The 25,530-nt window shown below is 40.5% G+C and overlaps 1 protein-coding gene across 5 annotated transcripts in view; it reads left to right on the forward strand.

Annotated features, from left to right (window-relative positions):
- The window catches only part of LOC309697778 (kazrin-like), a 196,998-nt gene that overhangs the window by 6,954 nt on the left and 164,514 nt on the right, over nt 1–25,530 (forward strand). For all 5 annotated transcript variants that reach the window (XR_014273909.1, XR_014273910.1, XM_082519901.1 and 2 more), the window contains exon 3: nt 18,634–18,791. Coding sequence is in view for 3 of the 5 variants with exons in the window: in XM_082519901.1 (XP_082376027.1) it covers nt 18,634–18,791 (158 nt within the window). In the remaining 2 variants the exon portion in view is untranslated. The remainder of the gene's footprint in view (nt 1–18,633; nt 18,792–25,530) is intronic.

Genomic DNA, 25,530 nt, shown 5'->3' on the forward strand with positions numbered 1-25,530 from the left:
GGAGCAATTGGTGAAGTTTTAAAAGTGAAATGTTTTCCTATTCTTGCTTGATATTGGATTTCAGCTGCTCAGCAGTTTTAACTTTTTGTTTCATAATGTGCCAAGTGTTTTCACTGGGTGACAGGTCACGACTGCAGGAAACTGAGGTAACTGTGGTTGTTGTGCTGCATGACATCACGTGGCTAAAAAAACATGCATTCCCTTATTGTTTGGGCTAAATGGTGCCTTCAAGGCCGTAGGAGTTACCCTCCTTCCCATCACAGTTTTTGAGCTATTCATCGATAACTCGGGCTCTCGGTTGTTCATGAGTACCAAAAAGACTTTCAGCTTTTTGGACCACATGAGTTTTCCAAGTCACCTCAGCCCACTCAACCCAGTCAATGTGCTTTTGTTTTTAATTTCCATGTTAGAGTTTTCACTTGGCAAATGTGTAAAAGTGTTTCCAGAATTGTCTCTGAGGCCATGCAGTGCTGCCTGAGGGCCATTCACTGGTAGTTTTTAGCCTCGGCCTTGTACGGAGGCTATTCTCCTGATTTTCTAAATCTGTCAATGATATTATAGAAACATTATTCCTAAACTGCTGAACTATTTCACGCAGTCGTAGATTTTGTTTTTTGTTGTTGAAACATTTATCTCCATTAAAAGTGACATGGAAGACTTTCCCAACTTAAACATTGGCGCAGAGTATGTTTTCAGTTTTTTGGCAAAGTTGGAAGCACTGTTTCCTTTCTTGCCTGTCACTTTACCCTTGAATATCTTCCTAATACCTCAATAAACCGTTGGTAAATCCCCGCTCAGGAGAGGTGGACGTGATTTGAAATTTTAATACATGACCACTGCAGGTGCAGAACATATTTTGGTCTTCTTTGAAGTGATTAATTCCTCTCCTTCTTCCACTTGTGTTATGGTTCCAGCTCACTCACAGATTCCTCACACCTCCTTACCCGGTGGGCTTTCCTGCAGTTAGAGATTAGCTTCATGCTGCTGGTGTTGCTAATCATGTAGACGGAGTCACTTTGCAAGAGGTTTGCTGGTGCAGTCTGTGTGTGCACTCAGCTAGGTAACTTTTTTTTCTTTTTGCACATGGTGAGTCTTGGATTTGGGCTGTTTCAATGTATTTAGTTTACTCATAAAGGAAACCCCTTGATCGGTCAGCTCTTTGCACCAACACGCTCCATCTGCTGTCATTTTGATGTGCGATGAAAGAAAAATCACACAGAACAAACGTGATGAGTCATACAGTTTTCACATGAGCAGAAAATAATTGATGTACTGACAGTGACCACACAATCATGACTCTGCAGGACTTTTGATTTGACTTTGCCATGTGTTTTCAGATTTACCTTGCAGATTTAATTAGAGCAGTGGATGAAGTGTTCAATATTGATCCCTCTGAGGTATTGTGCAGTGCATTGTTTTTTGGATTTAAGGTACTGTATTCTGCTGCATTCACCTTGTGCTATTTTGCATAACGTTTTTGGAATATCTTGTGTAGTGTATACGGAACATAAACGGCGATTATCTCACAAGGTTTAACGTCTAATCTCAAGCCTGCAGCAGTTTAAAAACTAAATACAAAAATAGAGGTATACATCACAGGGGAAATCATTATGTAACACGCCTCCACATACTTTTTTGTCTAGGTTGCGTATTGACTGGTCAAATACAGATGAACACAGGTCATTCGTCTGCACCGCTGGGCAGACTTATCTTCAGATGGCCATGATATTGGCATCCGGGAAGCTAAATCACAGCAGGGCATCTGAATCACATGTGACTGTGCTCACTTATCCATGCAGAAGACCGATGAACTGTGCAAGTACTTCTTTTTTGAGAAATAATATCCATGTTGGCCTATTTGAAACACTATAACCTTTTCCTCAGTCGCAGCAAAACATGTTGCATGAAGTTGTTTTGGGAATCGTTCTCATAGCAGACATCCACCTTCTGAGTTTATTATTCAGAAGCCAGTGCTCGCAGAGGAAAAATGCTGTCAGTGCAGTCATTTTAGTTTAAGCGGCAGACCATGGCACACCTGGTACATCCTGAAAAATTTATAATGCACACATCCCTAGCTGTTCCTGTGCTTATAGAACTGGCATCCCCAGCTTTTATTAGCCCTGGGATAAATCAGAACGCTCCAGAGGAGCCTGATTGAAAACAGAGTTAGGGTCAGCAGGCTCTTTCTTGGCACATCTTATCCTGTAGTGTACCCCAATTCCAACATAAAGTTTGTGTCAGCAGAGCCTGTCACACACAGAGGTGATCGTGAATGCAGATTGCATATGTTTAAAACTGTTGTGTTATTTTTCCCCCTTATCGTTTTTCACAGGAGTCAGATTTAGAAGCAGCAAGCGGGGGGAAAAAAAACAACAAAAAAACCCATAAACCTGTAGTCTGGCGATATTTATCTACAGGAGAATGACAGCCTAAACAGAGAGCATGTTTGATGCTGTGAAGATGTGATGCAGAAAGTGTGGAAAGTGCTGCAGTATAATGAAGCCGTACCATACAAGCGCCCTCAAAGACATGGTGCTGTGATGTGATCTGTACTTTGGAGCTTCATACAGAAGTCACAGTTAATACAGTCTGTAATATTTAGCTTCTCCTTCGGCTGCTCCACTCATAACTGTTGGAGTACTGGGATACATTTTAGCAGAAAGTCAATAGAAATGTAAATGCACAGATTAAATCCTGAGCTATTTAGATATGAAGCTTGAACTTGTAATTTTTTAAAAGCCAGTAAAGCATATGATATAATGCCCTATACATGTGTTAAAGGGATATATTAAGTAGAGAATAATATTTTTTCTGTAGTAATATGCTAAAGTATAGCTAATATGTAGAAAATGAATTGTTTTGAATTTGTTTTGTCTGCATTTACTTGAAAAAAAAAGTTTAAAAAATTAATTGTACCAGTAACAGAAAGCACAGTGTAACAACCACTTTTTTTCTTCAGAGAGATAGCTCATTTATTTACTTATTTATTTTTTGAACTATTTTTTAAATGTATTTTTTTAAAGAACCATCCTTGGAAGAAGAAAAAATGCTGCCAAATCATCTTAGTAAAATCTGCACAGTCAAATGTATCTGCTGTGTTAAAGTGCTGGCAGAAATCTCAGAGCTACTTATCCAGATTTAAGAAATGAAAACAAAACTCTGTGCTATTATCTTTCTGTTTGTGTTTTGAGGAAGCCAATTTTGCTCTAAACATTGTGCTATTTTATCGGCAGCCACAAGCAGCCACTGAACCAAATAGCCTGCTTTAAAATGGGTATGAGAGGGCAGGCTAACCAAACACAAATGAGAGGAAATAGGCTGTGCAATTGAAAACATTTCCACTGTAGGAAAAAAGAGAGAGAAAAACAAACAAAGAAACAAACCTAAAACTCAAGTAAGGAAATCTCTTACTACAAAAATATGGGTAAGAGGAGAAGATGAAGAGATTTTGAAGCTAACACAGAAGGAGCGCTAACGGTTAGCTGCCAAGGGCTCTTGAGATTACTATACTGAACTACAGAGGAAAGCAATACACATAAGCAATGTTCCCTCTAATTGTGCACTGCTGGCACGCGTTGCGCACGAATTTTTTTTTTAAACCTGAATTGAAATTAAAATGAAAACTTTAACAATTCAGTTTTGCAGTGTTAGTCAGTAAGTGACTGGCTGCTCCCGTATGGGATTAGAACGATGCTACCTTATCCCATAGTCCAGCCAATGATGCGATTCAGCTAATCAACGTCGTTGACAGGCTATGACAGCGTCCTTATGTGCCGACACCGGTGTTTTAGCTAGCAAAGCGGCGTGGCTGATGTGGAGCGAAGCCACGTTAATGACAACGTGTACAACCATTGGAGATGTGAGCAGGACAGACGGAACATTTGATGGAAAAAGTGTGGACTTTATACCAGTTTTTAGGAGTGACGGCAGTGTTTTGAGATGTAAGAGATTTGCGACGTTTAGCGCAAATCTTGTGTAGTTAGTGTGTAGTGTAGTCAATAGTTTTGTTGTGTGTGTCAGAACAATGAGGCGACTGCTGAATGTTACAGGTGTTACAGCAGTGATACATCTCCTGTTGTCAGGCCTGCTATTTAAAAAAACGCCTTGCCTGCATTTTTAGGTAAACAGCTGCAAAAAACTTTGTTGTTTGCAAAACTCAGTTACTTTTTTGAAGAAGTAACTATATAATTAATTGCCCAACGTTGGTCATTATATTCTGTATTTTGCAGACAGAGAGTTACAGGACTCTCCCAGACCACAGACTCATACTCATAATACAAGTCAGAGCTTTATGAAAAAAAAACAAAAGAAAGTTGTGTTTTCAAAATTGGAGTTCAAGTTATTTTTACTTCCAATAGTGTTAACATGCTACACAGGTCATGAACAAGATTTTTTTTTTAAATTTTCATTGTAAGTGGGCTAAAGCAGTTAATTAAAAGTAGTCTAACATAAATGTAAATGCTGTAATTTGATTATTTTACTAAACCATGTAACTCGGATGGATTCGATGCTGGCGTGACCACAGTGCACACGTCTGTTGCTGCTCACAGTGGTCCAAGGGACCGCTCAGGGAGTTTGTGTGTTTGCTCAAACACATGAAAAATTAGAGGGAACATTGGCTGCTTTAAGGTACAGGGGCTTTATTTACCATTACCAAATGTTAATGCTAATGTTTGTGGTTGATTAATTGAACAGTGCAACAGTAGGCAGTTTAGTTCATGCGTGCTAAACAATTGCATGCTAGTTTGTGTGAGTCTTGCTTAACTTGGATGGAAAACGCAACAGTTTCTCAACATTTCGCACCAACTTAAAAGTAAAATGTTCACATATAAAAGTGAAAGTACATATATATATTTTAACCTGGCAAACTATGAGGCGGTGTCTGTGCTATTTTGTGCTGTTTTCAAATCTGATAGATGGACACTGTAGAGATGGAGGAGACAGGTGGCAGGGTGCAGACTGTGCATCACATGTGTTTGAAAGAAGGAGCTTGACAAGTTTATAAACTGATAAATGCTGCCATTTTCTGCTGGTGTGTGATGAAACACGTGTAGTTATTTGTTTTTCAGAGGTGGACTTTGTATATTTGCACAATGAGCAGATACGCTTTTTTTTAAGTAGGACTTATAAAATCTTTAAACAAAGGCACTAATATCATAGGGACTAAGTTATTACTTAATAACATTATAATGGGTCCAGAGGGTTGCTTTAATCTGATTAAATACTGTATCATGTGGGAGCTGATATTAAAAAGATAATGTGTTACTGAATCATTTTAACACATGTGAATGCAGGTAAAGCATTGTTTTGCCTAGTTTTGGGGAATCATTAAAATTTTTAGCTCTTGATTAAGTGTGTGGCATTTTCTGCTTTGCACATTCAGTTACTGAAGCAGCCGCGTGAATGCTCTGTTTGCAGCAGCACAGCCAAGTTAGATTTTGCTGCTGACAGGCATTGCTGACAACAAAATAAACAGTCCGCAGTGAAACTTACTGCAGGGACTTGATTTTTCTTGACATCGGGTGGGGGACAGGTGCACAAAACCAACCATCTGCTCACAGCGGTTCAGAGATCATCCTATGAGCCTGTGGGGTTGCACAGTGGTGGCCACAAGTTGGCAATGTTGGATGTTAGCCAGTAGACGGAAGCCTGCACTCTTATTTTGTACCTCTCTTCTTATTTTGTTTTAATTACAACATTTCTGCAGACTACACATTAAGTTTAATTGCATAGGGATAAATGAGTGCAGACATTAGTTGTATTAATTTACTCGTGGGTTTTTTCCACAGTGTACAATAAGCTGAAGGCACAGTTCACACTGAGAAGCTTAGAATAAAACCTGACATTGTCAGTTAAACTTTATGGAGCTGTATTTAAGGACCAACATTTTCTCCTCTGGCTCCTTGACAGGGCCACTGTAATCCTCACCAAACACAAAGTTGATTATATTTGTAGTTGTGATTGTTTTACAGCTTTTTTCACATGCTTTGGTATTGAGATGACGCTTATTTTTATTTCTTTATTTTTTTGTGATGGTTGCATTTATTAGTATTTTAGTATTTATTTATTTATTGTCATTGTCAAGAACAATGAAATTGCGTTTGGGGCTTCCATACAACCCAAAAAAAAGAAGAAAATAATAAATACCCCTTAAAACCCAAGTGTACATATTTAACCCAGTGTGACTCCAATGCAATAAGACAATCCTTAGCAATAATGTTCGTAGAAATTCAGACAAAGACCTGAGAAACATGACAAAATACAACAATGCAACCCATTCAATATTATTGTACTGTGAGATATGATATCAGATATGATAGTTATCTATTTAAGAAAGAGGGGGGGGGGCAGGAGGGGGAAGAGAATAAAGATATGATGCACCAATGCAGACCAGTTCATTGCTATTAAGAAGTTGGATATGGTTATTGTCCGTGAGAGGGGGGCAGAGAGTTCAGGAGCCTCACAGCCTGTGGATACAGGCTGTTGGCCAGTCTGGATGTTCTGGCCTGTATAGACCTGTACCTTCTCCCTGAGGGCAGCAGATGGAAAAGGTGGCGCGCAGGGTGATGTTGGTCCCGCAGGATACTGTGCACTTCATTGGCAGGTGGATGATGTGTCAGCAGCAGCAGCAGCTTGATTCGTCTGCCAATCACGTCAATCCTAGTCTGTAATCCTCCACTTTTCTGCTTCTAAATCCTCACTTCAGGCATCTGTGCTCTCCCATCTAGACAATCCATCTCCGCTGAGCTTTCCTCTGTGAAACGAGAGATCATTGATGAGCGATAAAAGCTTAGACTTTAATCCCAAACACATACAGGATTATAGAACGAGTGTTGCACGTTCAAAGTGAAGCAGTAGTTTCTGCAGTGACTATGAAGACACGAAATGAGAAGTTTTCAGGAATAATTATCTGAGAAAATATTCAGCTGACTGAAATGTTGCCAAATAAGTTTTGATGACATTTGACAATTTCAAATATCAATCTAACTCACAAATAGCTGACTTCCACATTTTCTTGGACACGGTCAGAGCCTGACTGATTTATCGGCAAGCCAGTATTACCGGCCAGTATTGGCTATTTGCTGAAGTAATGTTATAACTACTATTAGTACTAGTAGTTGAAAATCAAAAGGTAAAGAAGGCACTCCTTTCCACGATGTCATCAGTGTTGATTTTGCATAATGTGCCCACCAGGGGGCACTCACAATACAACATCAAACATCAAACTAGAACACGACAACCTGCTGATCTGATCCAAGTAAATAAACTACTAGGCTTACCAGCAGAGATGGGCAGTAACGCATTACAAGTAACGCGTTACTGTAATCCGATTACTTTTTTCAAGTAACGAATAAGTAAGGGATTACTATAGCAAAAAAGGTAATTTGATCTATTAGATCTCAAAGATCTATTGCTTTATTACCTATTCAGGTTGTAAATCTTTTTTTTTTTTAAATAACTAAGTAACTAATTACTTTTGAAAATAAGTAATCAGTAAAGTAACAGGAATACTTTTGGGGGGAATACTTTTTTCAAGTAACTTGACCAACACTGCTTACCAGATATTAGAATATCGTCCGATATTAAATATATTATCAGTAGTGGTATCGGTCTTAATAATCCTATATTGATGAAGCTCTAGACAGAATACAGCATTTTTCCCTCTGATACTTTTTATGTGTGAAATACGTATAGTAAATGAATTCAGGAGTGATTCCTTTTTATAACTCTCCCTACATAAAGGGAGAAAAAAATCATATTTTGATGTGTTACAGATTAAACTATGAAATTTGAAAGAAGGCCAGTAGCTAGACTGCTTTTGACTCTGACTGTACTGTGCATTCAATAATATACGGTGCCTTTAACAGCTGTGTGCATCTCCCCACATCTATACAAATCCTGAAAAAAGAATGAAGATGGCAAAATGTCTGCAGATACATTCTCATGTATGTATGTTTCTTTGTGATTAGCAAGGAAATCTTTATGGATGGCTGAATACTCAATAATGTGTCACTTGCACTTTTTTTTTTTTGGCTTTTCCTTTTAAATACAGTCGATGGGCTTTATTGTCCAGCTAAGGTTAGAGGAATATGTTTCATTTTTCGGATGTGTCGAGGCTTAACTTCTCACCTTCCACTATAATTATCAGAGGCCCCTGCTGCCTCAGGGAGTAATCTCACTCACGCTGAGGTGTTAGGATTGCACAGCACAGCAGGCTGCAAAACTGCACAGGACTGACTGAGCTGACCCCGACGATTTGTCACACACTTGTCGGTGTTGACTCAAGTGCAAGTTCTGTGACACTGCTCGGAAGGAAACAAACTTTGAAAATATTTCAGTTCAAATATATTTAAATTTGAAAAATGTGAAATGACCAGTTGACTTAAAGTCATCCAGATTATTTTATTCACACCGTATTTTCTCTCTCTCCGAAGCCAGAGTGAGATGCACAGACATGACCAACACCTTTGTCCTCAGATAACTTTTCTGAGCAAGTATGTAAATCTAAAAAGAAAAAACCAAAATCAGCATCACCTAAGCACTTCTTCATCTCCATCGTGTCGTTTTAACTGCTGCAGGAAAACTTTAACAAAAGCAGCTTAACCGACAGGACTTGTTAATGCTCTGAAACAATTTTAATCTCATTTAAGTGAACGGTTTCCTTAAATAAAAGCCCCCCTTATGAAACGCACCTTTGACTTTAAACTTAAACACATATCCTGTTGGAGGACTGTCATTATGCATGTAATCCCTGTTGTTTGTGTTGTGGCAGCAGCGGCTTCCAGCCCCCGCAGCTAAATCGACAGGGATGACAGTGAAAGCAAATGGTCTTGTCAAGTGTTATTCATACCGCCCCCTACTCACATTAGACTGCCATCATTTTCACTGACCAACACCTTTGTCGGTACACGCTGTATATTCCATGAATATTAATATTTGTGGGGAGTGAGAATTTATCTTGGAATCTAAATACATAATGCTGTATTATTTATTTAGATACCTGGATTACCCAGCTTCTGTCATCCCTCTTTTTACTTACTAAGGCCCTGCTTTCTTTTTCTGTACTTGTTGAATTTTAGTCTGTGTTTGGATTTATTTGATATTCTTTCTGACATTTTGAATGCTCATGCTTGCCGAGTGTCTCCTTTGGTTTCCTTGGTGTTACCTGTGTTACTCGTTTATTACTTTCCTTTTCTGTCTTGTTTTTCTTTCCTGATTTATTTTAGAAATTGCTTCACAATGCGTGCGTCTTGTTGTTTGCCTTTCTGTCTTTGTGTTACTTCCAGTACTGCAAATTTAACACAGGACCTGTGCCGATCATTACTGACGTTTATACTTCAGAGCAGAGGCTCATTTATGAGATGAATCGTCATCAGTTTGCAAATTCAAAACACACCTTTCACCTTGTCATGTATTTTAAAACTGGGTTTGTGAAGACCTGATATGTAAATGTGCCTGTATGTAAAAAAAACTTAGAGTCAACTTCTTTTGTTTAAATGTGCTATAGGATAAACATAAAATAGACATGACAGTCAGCACAAAATGACATAGTGTCTGTTTGAGGTGTAGTTTTTCATTTCCAAAAATAATAATTCATTCAGATAGAAACAGGTATCGATCCTATTGCGCTAGCGTTGATCCAAGCAAACAAACAAAGAACCTTTATTTGTCACATGCACAATTATAGAGTACAACATGTAGTGAAATGCTTGTGTCCGAGCTGCGGACAGGCTGAAGACGTAGCTGCGCCATTCCAGGGCTTGGTTTTTTAGGTCTAGCCAGGAATCTTACTGGATACCGGGTGGGAATCTAACTTGTGACTCCCGCTCCAAAGATGTGTAGTCTTACCAATGCATACCAGTACCAGCGTTGGTACTGATGCTGTCGATATTTAGACCGAGCCGCCCACCTCAACCCGCCGCCGTCCCTGATTGTCTCCACCTGAGTCTGATTTCCCTCCTTTGTGACTCACCAGTTGTGTTTGGTTGGCTGCGGTGTCTCTTGCCCCTCTCCTTTCTGTCAGGTTGTCTTTTTGCCCTGTGTTAGGCTACCTCTTGTTCCCTGTGTGTCTTTTTTTGTGTGTTATAATGGCTAATGGGATTCTCTGTATCTGCTTTTTTGTTCTTTTCCAACAGAGAGTTTGCTTTCTGTATATTTTGCCTGCCTCTGCATCCGGCATTTGGGTGCTCTCTCCAGTGCTACGTGACATTACTGATGCTTTTGTTAGCCATTAACTGTTCATGTGAGTTCAGTGAAAGTGCATAGTCCTGTTAGAGAGCAGTATTTTCACAGTGGGAGTATTATTGTCTTAAAAATTCACACAATATAGAGAAAAATGTAGTGCAGCAGAGCACTGTGTTGAAGAAAAAGTTGTAATTTGGATGTGAAATAATGTTTTCTGAGTCAACAGAGGTTTAAACTTTGAACGTCTGCCAGAGGTCTTTACCCTGGGATTCATATTTTAATCATTATTGTCTGTCAGACTCTGCAAACAAATGATCGTCTGTTTTTACATCGAGCACAGGTGAAGATTTGTCTGCCTCCAGGTACTTGTCCTAGATCCAAACTTTGACGGTATTTACAAAGACAGCTTTTGTACTTCAGAGATGCGTTGCGCGCAGGATGCTCTCAGACCACCCAGTATCTGTAAAAACCCTCCGCAAATCTTCTCAAGGCGTACAAGCTAAACAGTTTTGAGTTGACATAGCGGTTAAATCTCATCTAGCCTTCGCTCTGGAATGCGTGGATTGAATCCTTCCTGTTTTTGCAGAGCCTTGTGTTAGCAGCGAGTAAAATCAAAAACAAGCAGACCACAAAGCAACAGACAATGAGGCTTTTCCTTTTAACTTAAGCATCTGTTTATGAGCCAAAACGGCGCATATGAGGCCGTGTTATTAGAGGATGTAGTGAATACACACGCTTTCATCCTGCCTGTCTTTGTGTCCAGTTAGCAGATTATTTTCTTTAGTAGTGAAATCACCTGAAGCTGCCCTTTAATTCCTTCATCTAACAGTTGAGGATATTGATACAATTGGAGCAGAAAAACAACAGAATGAGGACAGAGAGGAAAGAAGAGAGCGACGAAAGGCTCGGCAGAAACAGAAATGTAAAACTGAGGGGGGTAGATTCTCCGCTGCATGGAGAAATGGGTAGATATGGTGAGCCAGTGCCAGATTTTTATTTCTTTCTTTCTTTTTTTTAGAACATGCACATGCACACAACACACTTTAAGTGCACATCTAACCACCTCCAGGAAACCACATCCCATTTCTGCTTCTCTCCCTTTATTCCACCCATTCCAGCAGTAACAGATATGATTAGTGGAGTTTAATGAGCTCTGCAGAGATGAGCGTTCTGCTTGGTGCTCTGTGCTCCACAGCTACAGAACCCCCAGGGTTTGGCACTGCCGAACGAATGTAGTGTGTTCCTCCACCGCTTTGGTCTCTTTACCATCTGCATGTAAATCTTGTGTGGGTACCAAAGGTGGGATGACATTATGTGCATTTTCTAGATGCATAATGTGGCAACAGCGTGCTCGTCATCTTTTAGAATGAGTCCATTGATATGTTGTGAATTAAGAGTAGGACTCCTCATATTGATTAGGATTAATTTACATTACAGATGTAATAGAGTAATCATTTTATGAATACGGCCTGAGATCGCCTCCATCGTTCGGTAAAGGAAACCTACATACAGAGCGATCCACGATGTCACTTTTTTTCCTGCTTGATGTCTTTGTTGCTCACAGTGTTAAAATATTTACCAGATTCTCCTCCATTTCGATAACTGCATCACCTAGGCACACAGCTAAATTTGTGCGTGTGCGTATGTTAATGATCGCGCATCTTTATCCCACCAAGCAGTCTTGAGCTCGACTTGATGAATTGCTGTGCCCCTTTTCATGTTACGCGAGGTTAATCCCGGCAATATTTCTCACCCCAGTGATTTGCCTGATTTGCATTCATTTTACAGTGTGATTAAATTATGTGCCTGCTGTAGACAGCATTGGACAACATTTAGTTCACAGGCATTAAGATTAGTACGGAGGGCAGTGTTGTGGTGTTTTATTGTTGCCATTGGGTGGCAGTGTTGTATTAGCACTGCCACTAAGGCAAATCATTTTTCTATGGAAGTATTTTAGTGTTATGGTGTAAAATGTCTGATTTTGCACCACTCAGCTTCTACATACCTCACGTCTGGTCAGTTTTAACTCTGCCCGTGTGACTCATTGCTTAGTGGGTTCCTGCACTTATTTCTTTTTTGCTGCACGTTGAGATCAGATTTAGTCAATATTATAATAATATTTCGTCCTGCCAAATGTGACATTAAAGTGAAAGTTTCGCCGTGGCAACAAGAAAATCAATTAAACTACATACTCATAATTATTCATTCACATCTAGATGCTTCTCGGGACCTGACAAGTTTCCCATTGCCTAAAATAACTGTAATTAAAATGTTAATGATGCTGTTTATGATCTCATATTTGAATATAGCTCATATAGTCCATCTGCTCCATTTGCCAGATGTTTAAGAGGTGTATCATTTTATGTTGAGCTTAATTGTGCAAAAACTAAACCACAAGTTTCCAGCTGAGCACCAAACTAATTAGTTTCAGCAGTGCGAACACAGAATGACTGCTCCCTGGCTAGACACAGAATTGTGCCCCTGTTATGTAGCTGTTAAGTGCCTTAGAGCGAACTCTTGTGAAAAATATGATTTTAGAAAAGCGACTGGTCTATTAAGACTACTCAGACTTGGTTTTTGGTTTTTTCCCTTGTTGCAGAAATCGGTAAACAAGTAAATAAGCCAAAAATGCATCAATGTGTGTTGCCACTGCTTAGAAAATAGCAAACGTACCAGCTCCAGAACTTCATCATGAAAATGACAGTTTCTTAAAAATAGTTAGTCGGTATGGAGATTTGACACTTCAACATTGTCCTGCTCCATTCCCTTGGCAAATAGAGAAAGTTGTACTAGAAATCCTCCTCAAGAGATTACATTAGAATAAGAAATGTATGATAATGTTATTCACTGCTTGGACTGAATTATATTCTAAATTCTAAGAGAATGAACCAAATGTTTTCCTCTCTTCTAAAATACATTCTAGGTCATGACTGCAAAAAAAACCCAAAACAATTTGAAACAGTATCCACATTAATTCACATGCTGTGTACAGTTATGTGTATTGTTTCTATGCGTATTGCACCACATCAAAATAAATAACTTGGGTGAGTATGACACTGCTCTGCTTGTGTGTACAGCCGCATATATAAGCAATGGATTTTGGGCTCATCATTTTTCATATTTCCTAACATTTCACCGTGATTTCATGTGTGCCACGCTCAATTCCCATGAAATAAGCCCCTTTTATCTTGACTTTAGCCCGACTACTACCTTATCCCATTAGCTTTGCTGCAAATATTCTTTCAAATATTTTTTTCATTGGTAGTGATCTTATTTCCTCTGGCAGTTCTCCCTCCTGACGAGATAAAGGCCCGATGGGACGCCACTGTGGCCTCTCCTACTCATTTGTTGTGCTGTTCCCGTTCTATAGGAGAGGACACTTTGAGATTTTTTGCTGTGCTGGTGACACACGGAAAAAGTGAGGAAAAAAAGAGAGAGAAAAGACAGAATGAGGAAACGAGAGAGGAAGAAAGTGCTGGGGCCCAGCTGGGGTGACATTTTTATTTTTGTTGCATCTATTGTAACCTAACTATTGCAATTTCATCTTTCTTTTCACCGTCTCCCACTTGCATACTTCTGTTTCACTTTCATCAGTTTTCACATTTGCTGACGGCAAGCTGCAGGTGAGATCTATTTCAGGCTTCAGATGAAGACACTGAATGACAATCCCTGCAGTTTGGTGTGTTTTGCATCCTTATCCTCACCAGCAAAGTCATGGCGGTGATTTATTAGGTTACTTTGCACAATGTCATAAGTAAATATTATTGAATTTCCACTGTTGGAATGTTTTATACGGTTATAGCTTTTTAAAGTGTTATACTGACACGTTTTACTGTTGAAGAAACAGTTCAGGTCATCTAAGCAGCAGCTTCAGTTATTATTATTGAGCAAGGTAATAGGATTAGATCTATAGTCAATAATCCTAGCTATTTGGTTTATGGCAAAGAACAGTGCAGTGCATATGTGGAGAGAGATGTCCTTGATGAATTGTGCATGTTTGTGGATTCTGAATTGATTTCAGTTGATAACACCTTTCAAGAAACGCATTGATTTTGTGCTTCATTAATCTGGTTAATCGTTTCTCAGTAAAACAAAATGCCTCCAAACTATTTGTTCTACCTCGTTGATTTAGAGGCTTAATGATCGCAGTATTGACGGCCGAACGCTCCAGACCCGATGTTGAACATGCAGGGTAAAGGTTGCTGTGTGTGTGCTGCAGCAAAGAACTTGAATCGATTTCAACACATAGTGTAGTGTTGCTGATCAATCGCTTCAAATTTTTACTTTATCAGCGGTGCTTACGGCGCAGTGGCAATACGTCTAATCTGTTTTGTGAGTTTTTTGTGAGTTTGTCATCGTGCGGCGTAGAGCCCTTTGATTCTAATGCGGTAAATCTTCTTTCAGCTGCTGCCTTCTTATGCAATAAACGAGTAGATTATTCCTGTCATAATAGACTGACACTGTGGGTTATAGTTTAGTTTGCTATATGTGCTCTGTATTTGGCACTGGATTTACAATCCAATTCATTCATTGACACATCCACTGTAAACTCAACTTTTATGATCTATTTAACTCCTTTACTGAGGTTTAATTCAGCCTGTTTTCACTTTAAGGTTGTTGTAAATGGTGTCGTACTGGATTGCATTTTATTTGACATTTTGCTCTTTCATGCCAGCGCAAAGACAACACAAAATGACAAAGACAGCCCTCAGTAGTATGTTATCCAGTGCAACACTTTTATAATAATAATAATAATAGTAAGCGTATTATTGAATTTATGTTTCCAATGATGTTGAAAGTTTGAATTTAAGATAAAAGTTGCTTCATTGTAGTGCAGCTTGTTAGGAACTGAGCTGATAGGACACAGAGACACAAAGCATTTGGTGTAAGAAGGTTTTTGACTTCTGCAGTGATAATAACTGACGTTCCAGATGAGTCGAGTGGTGAGAGCGGCAGGGTGAAGAGGCAGCAGTGTGTAGCTGAGACCTACGCAGGCCAGCAGGATGTGAGAGACTGAGAAAGTGTGCTACTAATGGATGCTGGCTGGTTGCTGGAGAGAAGGTTGTGGACCTGCAGCACAGTGAGATGAAAAGTTACTAAACTGGGGACCAAACTTACTGAGTGGATATTAGGTGTAGTGTTAGTGCTACACAGAGAAAGAACAATCTGGCTGACAGTGTAGTGGGTATTCTGTGTCTCAGAGTTGCAGGTTAGTTGATAGAAGCAGGAGGGTTAAAGCTTTAAGCAAACACAAACACAATAGAGGGAGACAAACAGGGAAACGGTATGAAATGAGGGCATGCCGTAGCTGCCATCACCAGTGTGTGAATGTGTGTGTGAATGGGTGGATGACTGGATATGTAAAGCGCTTTGGGGTCCTTAGGGACTAGTAAAGCACTATATAAATACAGGCCATTTACCATTTACATAGCTATGATATTAGCCATTAGGTAAGGTGGGGTCAAATCCACTGCAACTTCAGAAAACACCAACAAATAGAAAAATACTGGCTAGTGGTACCCCTCAGCCTCCTAGTACATACACTCTGATATCAATTTCAAATCCTAGGTGATTTCCTTATCAATTTGACCTCTGACCTTGACTTTGTGCTTGAATTCACTGAGATTGAAACACTTCCAGTAGATACACCTATAGTAGCAAATTTTAACTCGTATTTTGCTTCGTTCTTGAGTTATTGCATTAACAAACTTTGGTGTCCATGTTGCCCGCCCACCCAGCAGCGTGGCAACAATACACCATCAGCCTTATGTAGCCAAGGGGTAAAAATGCTGCTAAAGCACACAAAACACAAGAGAAGTTGAATAAAACAAAAGGGAACTAGAAAAAAATGTTGCAAACGGCTAATAGCACGTTTTATGTATTATACGAATCATGCCTTTACACATTTCCTTGCATCTTTTTCTCCATCACAACATCGAAGAATCCTCGGCGTCCTTTAAGTGAATCTCAGTCGCATCTCCTTGGCATGTTTTGGTTCCTGTCACTTCTGCAGCTGGTCAGTCACGTTATTGTCTCTTCAAAAAACACTTGTGTTGTTTTTGTGTGCTTTTTTTAGCGTATTTATGGTGTCTAAAAAAGTTTTAATCATGTAGGGTTTTTACAACCCCCAGAAAGGGACTCTACAAAAGACGTCCAACACGATCAGAGGAGCAGAGATTTAAGTGACTGAAGTTGGTGCCAGATGGGCTGATCTGAGTATTTTAAAACTACTTATGTGCTGGGATTTTAGCACACATCTGTCTCCAGGGTTTACAGGGAATGGTCCAAAAAAGAGAAAATGTCCAGTAAATGGCAGTTTTCTGAGTGGAAGCGCCTCGTTGTTGTCAGAGGAGAATGGCCAGACTGCTTTGAGCCAACCAACCACTCAAGACAACCAAGGTATGCAGAAGAGCATCTCATGTTGAACCTTAAAGCAGATTGGCTACAGCTGCAGAAGACCACACTGACTGAGACTCTAAGAACAGGAAGCTGAGGCTACAGTTCACACATTCTCACAAAAATTAAAGTGCCATGTAACAAGGCTTAAAACAGCTCATCACTTCAATCACTTTTCTTCCCCAGTCTGGTATCCTTCGTCTAATTTAAACAAATATTAACAGTAAACCTAACAAAAACTAAGCTGCCAAAAGTACTGGGTCCATCAGAATCAAACAGAAACAAAACATAACTCTAAACAATACAATCATAAGCTGCTGTTGGGGCAGAAGGAGGAAGAGACAAGGAAAGACAGTTTCCTGCTCATCGGGCCAAACCAGAAACACCTGGAAAAAATGAATCATGGAATCTAGTATACAGAGCATGATCAGTGGGAAAATGGAGTGCACATATAACAATAACACGAAAAATAAAATCACGTAAAGCACTTTGTCTTATTGGTTTATCCACCTTTCTTAGCTGCTTTTCTTTAATTATTTTTTCACTTGCATGTCCATTACTTAGCCAGTAGAGGGCACTAAGAGGAAGCAACTGAACTAACATCCTTGCCGAAGGGGCAAACCAGCTTCATAAACACTGTGACTCTGTGTGGTTTCCACTTGAGTGCAAATATGCAGAAATTAGCGCGAGGAAGAAATGGAGCATTTTATATTTGAATCAACCCCAATTAGATATAAGCTGAAAAGGGTAAAGGAAAAACTTTCAAGCTTACTGCAGTCTGTCTGTTTACGTGTAAAGAGAGTGTTTAGAGCGCCGAACTGACTAGAGTGTCTGTGAACTCGGGCGACAAGCACCCTACTCTTGTATTCATTATTCCGACGTCTTCTTGACTCTCACCTCGAGGGCACACAGTCTTCCTCCTCAACCCCCTTGTTGCCTTCTTATCTCCGCCGCCTTCAGCGCCGACTTGTCAAATTTCCTACTCAATGCGTGTTTGCTTGAAAATGTCAGCCACTGTGAAAGATTTCTTTTTTTTTTTTTGTTATGTAACACTTTAATCTACGTTCTCTCTCTCTTTCCTTGCGTGGGCTTTTGTGTCTAAAAGAGGCTTTTTTATTTGCATCCTGAAAAGACCCTATCCAGATACTTGCCCTAAAATCATCAAGCTCCTCTAGATTCAGCAGGTTGGGTTTCTTTATTTGTAGGAAATGTGCCAGTGCACGTTTAAAGCAAAACAGGTGAGATTGAGTGGATCCGTGCTTGTTTAAGATAACAGAAGGTCGGATGGACACAAGGTCAATCCTTGATCGCTTCACCTCTGTCTCTCTTTAACTGCCAGAGTTGGAAGTGTGAGGTTTTAGATGGATAGTGAGGCATTAGGGGGTCGGTGTAATAGCCTTTGACAAAATACAGACCACACTTATGCTAAAAAAGCACCAAACCTGCTTCTTTTTTGCCTCTTGTAAATTATCCAACATTTCCACCATGTGGGTGGACTCGGAAATATTTGCGACGACCTTTCGTGGACCCAGGGTCGGTTAATGGTAAATGGGAAGAGTGCTGAGGAAGTGTGTGTGTCTGTGTGTGTGCGTCTGAGAGAATGCGGATGTACAGTAGGGAAGGCGAGTTTTTAATGTGGGAGAGGAAACCTGGAAGGAGAGGTTTGCCAGGGACACACAAGGGCAAGAACAGGGAAACAAAAACAGGATGGCTTTCAGGCCGACATGGAACATTCTGGACAAGAGAGGGCGTTGACGGAGAAAGTCAGTGACAGTGTGACAGTAGGAAAGCGCGCTCTCCCACTGAGTTATCTTTGTTGTTCCTGCTCAGTAATCCATGCACAATAGAAGAAGAAATGAGTGGTGACCTAGTATGGAAATGACTTTATGATCAATTTAAGCATGCCTGGACTCAGTTTATGTTAAATCCACCACAATAATAACTAATATTCTTACTCACCAACTGAAACAGACTGAAAAAAGACAAGCTTGCATCTTTACTGTTTATTAAAGATGATTTTTTTTTAATTTTTATTTTTGTGTCTCCCTCTAGCTGTGCAGTCTCTGAACAGCTTGAATGACCAGATTGCAAACTTCATGGTGACTGGACCCAAGTCCGTAGAACAGGAGGAGCATGCCTTTCCCCCTCCTGAGAAGGAGACGCTGCAGAAGTCCATGACCCTCATGAGGCACCTCCTCGTGGATGCTCAGGTACACAGAAAAAAAAGCACATTTGTTAGCTTAAAAGAAGGCAGAGAAAGACTCGCGACTCATGAAACTGTTAGTAGAGTCGCAAGTATGAGACCAAGCAAAGCGGGGTTGGTGTTAATGCCCGGTCCCGCCCCAGGGTGAAATGCTCAAAGAACGTGATGCCGATGAATGTAATCGTTTCTTTTTGGCAAACTTTGATGCACAAAGTGCTCTAGTACTGCAACACATCCTGGTTTAAGTCAGTGTCACCCCCTCTTAGCACCACATGTTTTGAGTGTCTCTTGATAAGCCTTTTTCACAGTGTGATCATGACACAAGTTCTGAAGTTACCTTGATATTAATCCTTAAAACCCTCGAAATGGAGGACTGCAGCCGACCAAGCTGTCTCACTGGATGATAATTGCCAACTGCAATTTAGATAATTGATTTTTAAAAATTCGCCACGAACTGAGTGCTTTTGGTCTTCCTGAAAAAAAAATCAATTTAAAAAATGTAACCTCAGTTCTGACAGTTATAAAATTAGTTTGTGCCATTTTTAACTGGGAAAAAAAAAGCTTTATCCTGTGTTGTTTCTAGGATTAATAAGAGACAATCCACTTTACAAAGGTGCCGGATAATCTGGTGAAAAGAAGCTTGGATTTTACAAAATGACAACAGAGAAATAGCTAGTTAGTGCTCAGGCTGGGGAGACTTGTATCTGGAAGTACATGTCATGCTTCATTTTGCACCAGTGCAGATTGTTTGCAAAGACACGGGAAGCTGTTCCTGAGCTTCTCTGGCAAAGGGGCCTCAGATGAAATGAAAATATTGACTGTGTGTAATAGGGGTGAAACAACAAGGTTACATTTCCTGCATCCGAGTCGATTTCTACTCAAATACTTGCAGCGCAGAAACAGATCTACTGAATGCGTCATGGTTGTACAAAATATTGCAATATTCGATTTTCTCTTCTCACCAGAAATACGTCGCACATTCCTTTCCTTCCTGTCCTCAAATGAATTTTCTTGGGCGTCAGTCATCTAAGAAAATAGCTGCAAGAATGCCTGGAGACTGATATATGTGGCCAGCTAGCGTCACTGAAATTGTGAAGATGAAGACATCCGCAGTCTTGCATGTATTTCCCGTCCCTCAGCCTTATCCTCTTGTTCTGCTCTTGTGCTGGCTGATAATTTCACATAACCTTTGTTAGGGAAGAGGAGGAGATGAGATGCTGGATTCCTAAGAGCTCCAATTAGGGGAGGGAGGATGCACCCAACTGAATTGGCAATGTGTGATTGAGCTGTTTGCGATCTAATACGCATATGCTCATTGTGTTAATTTGCTACAGTGTCATTTGTATTCCCATCACACAAATTTAAATTAAGCTCCAGCCTAACAGATGTTGTCGAACAAAAATGGTCATGAGCTGTGTTCTGCAATGACGTTTTTTTTTTTAAACTTAATCACTTAATGGTTGCTTCTCTATTTGGCTTTCTTCTTCTTCTTCTTCTTTTTATTTGTTTGTTTGTGAGTCATGAATTAAAACGGTTAAATACCTGTGCTTACCACACACATTCAAACAATCTATACTCCATACTCTCAGTGTCTTTTTCGCTGAGGCTAAGAAACAAAAAAGGACAGGAGCCACGTGCAGACTACTGATTGACTGCTGACATTGAACTCTTTTTTTGTAGCTTCTTCACTTCATCTATCATCTCATCAGCATCCATCTATCTTTCAACAAGGTAGACTCTGTCTTGTTAATGTGTTCCCTGCTCTTTTATTTTTGATCATTTTCGTTAGGTAATATATCACAAAACAGATGTTGATAGATTGGTGTCCACTCTTGTTTCTTCAGAACAACACTTTCTACGCAGGATTAGGTAGCCAATGTCGTAATACTGAGAATATAGAAAGTTTTATTTGGTATCACATGAATTTAAAACGTCCATGTTTATCTGTTATTCAAATTTTTTGTCCAAAATAATCATAAATAAATTAACACAACCTATTTTAATTAAGATCACAATAGGTGTGCTAGAGTTAGCGTGGATTACTAGACAGAACCAAATGAGTAGGGAACAAATAGAAACCTATTCAAGAACGACCTATTCACCCCCAATCCATACAAGTCTGGTGTTCATCAGTTATGCTGTGGCAGGTTTTGTAATGTAAAATTAATGTAAATAGGTCTGCAGATGACTGCTGCTGACATTAACGTGTGTTTTTGTTCAGTTTCTTAAAGGAAGATGTGATTATAAAGTAATTACTTCATCTGCAGTCCTGCAGCATCGTAGTGATTTCTAGTTAAAGTAGTATTTATGAGCCCTGATCAAAGAAATCAGCGACCGGATAGAAGTTCAAAAGAGACGGTCTCCTTTCTTCTCTCTCGTGGTCAGAATTTATTTAGCCAACTACAGACAGAAAAAAGGGCTCTGCTATCGGCGTGTTAAGTCAAAATTGGAAGCGCATGATTAAAAATTCACTTTCACTCAACTGTCAGTTTTTACAGAGGTCCATATGTGTTCACAAATTTCAAACTTCACAGAGGGAAGCCTTTATGGTCAACGTAGTTCTGGCATTATGACAGGTGAGGGTCAATCACTGCTCACTGACCAGACTGACAGATAAAAGCGGTGGTGGTGAAGCTGTGGTGCAAAGCAGCCAGGCGCGATGGACGTTGGAGCGCACGGCAAAGCTTTGATGAGCAGGGATCAGTCATTTGTGCGTATTACCATTGAATACTGTGTCATTATACAGGTATATTCATTTGTTACAACTTAACTGTAGTTGGACCATATTTATTTATTTACAGTTTAGGTTTTCCTTCCACCTTCTGCCTGGCTGGTGGTCCGAACCCCTAAAATTGACGTTGCTGCAGGAGCTGCTGGAAGGCCTTTCGTTTTCTACAAAAAAAGTATTATGACATACCATTAGACTATGGTCATTACTCTTGTCCTGCAACAAACTGCTCACTGTAGAGCTGCTTCATGTGGATCCATCCTTTTTACACCAAAGGCCCATCTGCTGTGTATCCTGCAGTCAAGCTGGGAGGAGATTGGCTGCTGAGCTTTTGCCAGCGATCCTCCTTCTAAGTCTCCTTCCCTGTGCTGTACTCAGCTGTGACTACATTAAGTGAGCTGTCATTCATCAGTGGCAGGGATTGAAGAGAGGGAGGAAACGTACAGTTTGGGCACTGGGGAGTGGGTGTGCGACGTGGGGTAGGGGTATGGACACAGTTTAGAGGCCAGTAAAGGTGACTTTGGCAGCGACTGAACAGAGACGCTGATACATCTGGCCCTCTTCAACCTCCTCTGTGCTCTAATCATCAGCGGAGAGCCGCAGACACGTCTGTCGGCAGAGAGAAAGCAAAGCACAGCCATCGTTTTTGACAAGCCTTAAAATTTTCAAGCTTAAAAACAATGAATGCACAAACATATCGGATCGATATTTCCTGAAATGAAATTTCCGCAGAAAGCCGGTAATTGTGAGCCTTTTGTAATATGTATTGAGCACAGAGCAGATCAATAAAGCTAGCATTGCCTGTTCTGAGAGAATCAATTTTGTACGGCTGTAAAGTGTACAAGGCTTTATTTCTCAATGACATGGTTACAGTGCTGTTTAAATCCATAAATGCTGCTTGCTCTTTAGAAGGTAATTTTGAATTAAAGTTGCAGTGTATGTATTGTGTCAAAAGAGCTTGCTGTCACAGTAAACTGCCCAAATAAGTGAGAAGCTCGTCAACACATCAGATAGTATAATTACAAAAACCCCTCATATTCTCTTCTAACCTTGTCTTATCAATCTAGAAATAAGAAATGACTTTCTACAGTTTAATATATTTTCTGTATAACTTCTATAAATACATAATAGACCAATTAGCGGGTTTACATTTTGTTTAATTGCCCCCCTAAAATATATTAGTACTGTAATTAGGGCATTTGCTAAGATAATAGTGCAGACTTCAAATCCAAGTCTATTGTATTTGATTAAATGTCAGTTCTGGAAGTGTCCAAATTAATATTTCAACAGAAATGACTGACTTCCACATATATTAACCAATAGTGCTGGACTTATGCCCAGGGTCATGCAAGAGAGCAGGCTGCCCTCAGTCTCAGAGGACTGGGGGAGGTGCTGCGGAGCGAACAAATGTTTGATGGGTCTGGCTGGGTCAGTCTGTCCCTTTCCGACTGGGGCCTCAGCTGGCCCGCAAATGCATGGTTTTTACCCATGCATAATACATCACCTTAGTCCCATCTGCCCTCTCAACCCGTCCTCTGACTCCACCAGGCCTCGTCTAATAGGCCTTGCTCCAATGAAGGCCAGCCAGATAAACTGCCGCGCGCTGCTATGGTGATGCCTTATTGTGGCCCGGCTCAGTCCCAGAGTGTGACAAATGAGAATGGAAATTGGTTAATTTGGTTCAAAGGGAGTTTTGTCTGCATCTAATGCTGGAACGAGCCCGAGTGTTTCCACGGCTTCGCCCTGCTGTCAAAACATCTAGCAATATTTTCAAATCGCTAGAATTAGCTCACTCAAGTTCACAGCCTCACTGGTTTCTTTAAGTTTGACAATGATTCTATCACATCAAAGGCAGCAGGCGTAAACTTGAGGTCATGTTTTTGTACTCTCTGTCATTTTCACATTTTTGAAGGGTTTATTCCTGTTTCTGTTTACCTTTCTTCAAAGTGCTAATTTGCCTGTTCTCGGAACATTATTCATAGGGATAGTGCTTATGCAGACAAGGTCAAACCCTTGTCATTTTTGTCATGCTGCTGCGGTCTAGGGGACAGCACTCAATGAAATGTCCAGGGATATCTCATTCACTGAGCAGATAGGATCCAGAAGGAATACATAAAAATCGCATCTTTTACTCTTTATCTCGAACTTGCAATCAGCTTTCTGGCGGAGGGGGGGCAAAAAAATTGAATTGTCAGTGTGAGATGCATGATATTACTCCTCTAGCCGGTGGACTTGTATGTTGAGCAGATTGAAAATGACGGCTTATCTTGTAAGGAATAAATTGAAAACCATTTCATTATAGAAATACAGTTCTGAATGTTGCCTGCAGAGAAAAGAGCTATCTGGTAGAGTGAAACAGTAATGGTATGGAAATTGTCATGAGTCAGTAAGAAATACAGACGTAGAAAACTTGGTCCTTTACTGATGCTTGGCCTCTCATAATCAGTGTAGTAATCGCAGTTGATCATTTGTTGTAAAACAGTATGACAAAAAGACCACGGTATATGATTGTACTTTATGCCGATTGTTATCGATATCTGGACTGTGTATAATGCATGAAAGAAATTTAAAGTAAGGGGTTAAAGTTTCAAGGATGCAATAATTTACATGCTAAATGACATGTCTAATCCAAGAATTTAGACTGAAAAGAAGTCAGTTTAGGCTAGTGTCAGTAAGCTATTTGATAAAGTGTTACATAGAAAGAGTTCAGTGTTCATTCTAAGCAGTGCAGCCAAGTCCAATTTATATGTACAGGATGCATTAAAAGAAGGAGTGAGCTCCTCATCACCCAGATTGTAAGCAGCTGAAGGAACAGATTAGTCTAGTTCACAGGTAGCTGTGAAAAGGCCACACTTTCTACAGAAGCATTCTGCAGCTCTCAGCATTCAGAGCCCACAGGTTGAGAGAGTACAGGTGAGTTAAAAGTCATAGGCTCTCGTAGTTTGCTCCAGAGAGCCGGTGGCGACACAGCTGTCATTGGTTCTGTCACACATTCAGGCACTGGGTTTCTCTGTAAACTTTCAAAAGAGCTCACTAACCCCGAGTCAGCAGATCTGCTCGCTTTCCAGCCGCGCACATTTGTCGGAGCACAGACTGGCAGCGATCTCACCGCCTTTGTGCATTGCCTCCTCCAGAGGTTGCTGCACAAGGGCTCTTGGATTGCGAGGCTGTTGTTTCAAAAGGTGGTATCCAAAGATCCTTCCCTAAATGGGCAGGGAGCTCTGTGCAATGGTGGATCAGTGAGAGGGATCTGGACCACAGCACAGCGGGAGCTGCACATCAATCACTAAGAGCTGCTAGCAGTTTTCTTATCTCTCAACCATTTTTGTCCAGTTCTGAGGGACCAGCATGTCCTAGTCAGGACGGACAATTCAACAGTGGTCACTTACATAAACAGGCAGGGAATGACGTGCTCCCACCCATATTCCAGGCCATCAGAACCTGCGGCCATTTCTTCTCTGTAGGGGTCTCCTGGTATGGGAATGGAGGATGCACCCTTTGATAGTGGCCCAGATATGGGATCTGTTTGGCAAGGCAAAGTAGATCTTTTTGCCTCCTGCCTCCTGTTCTTCTCCATAACTGACAACGATGCAGCCATGGACATGGATGTGTAGCGCACCAATGACAAGACGTTCTCTTGTTTCCAAGTGGAAATTATAGCTCCAGTTTTAGAGAGAGTACCCCAGCAGCCTTTCTCTCTTGTTCTAGTGACCCCTTGGTGGCCAACAAAGTTGTGGTATGTGGAGATAATCAGTCTGTTGGCAGCAAAGCTTGGCAGCTTCTTCTCCGCAGGGACCTCCTCTCTCAGGCAGGAGTAGAAGTGATTCATCCACGCCTGGATTTGTGCTGCCTTTGTGCTTACCTGCTGAAAGGTCAAATTTGATGGCTAACGGTCTGCCCCCAAGCGTGGTAGCAACAATCCAGAGTGTTTGGGCCTCATCCACTAGAGGCTTATATGCTTACAAATGGCAAATGGCAAGCCTTTGAGGAATGGTGCCAGGACAGGCACATTCCCCCA

This window comes from Aulonocara stuartgranti (genome assembly GCF_965226115.1).
Source record: "Aulonocara stuartgranti genome assembly, chromosome: 20".
NCBI lineage: Eukaryota > Metazoa > Chordata > Actinopteri > Cichliformes > Cichlidae > Aulonocara > Aulonocara stuartgranti.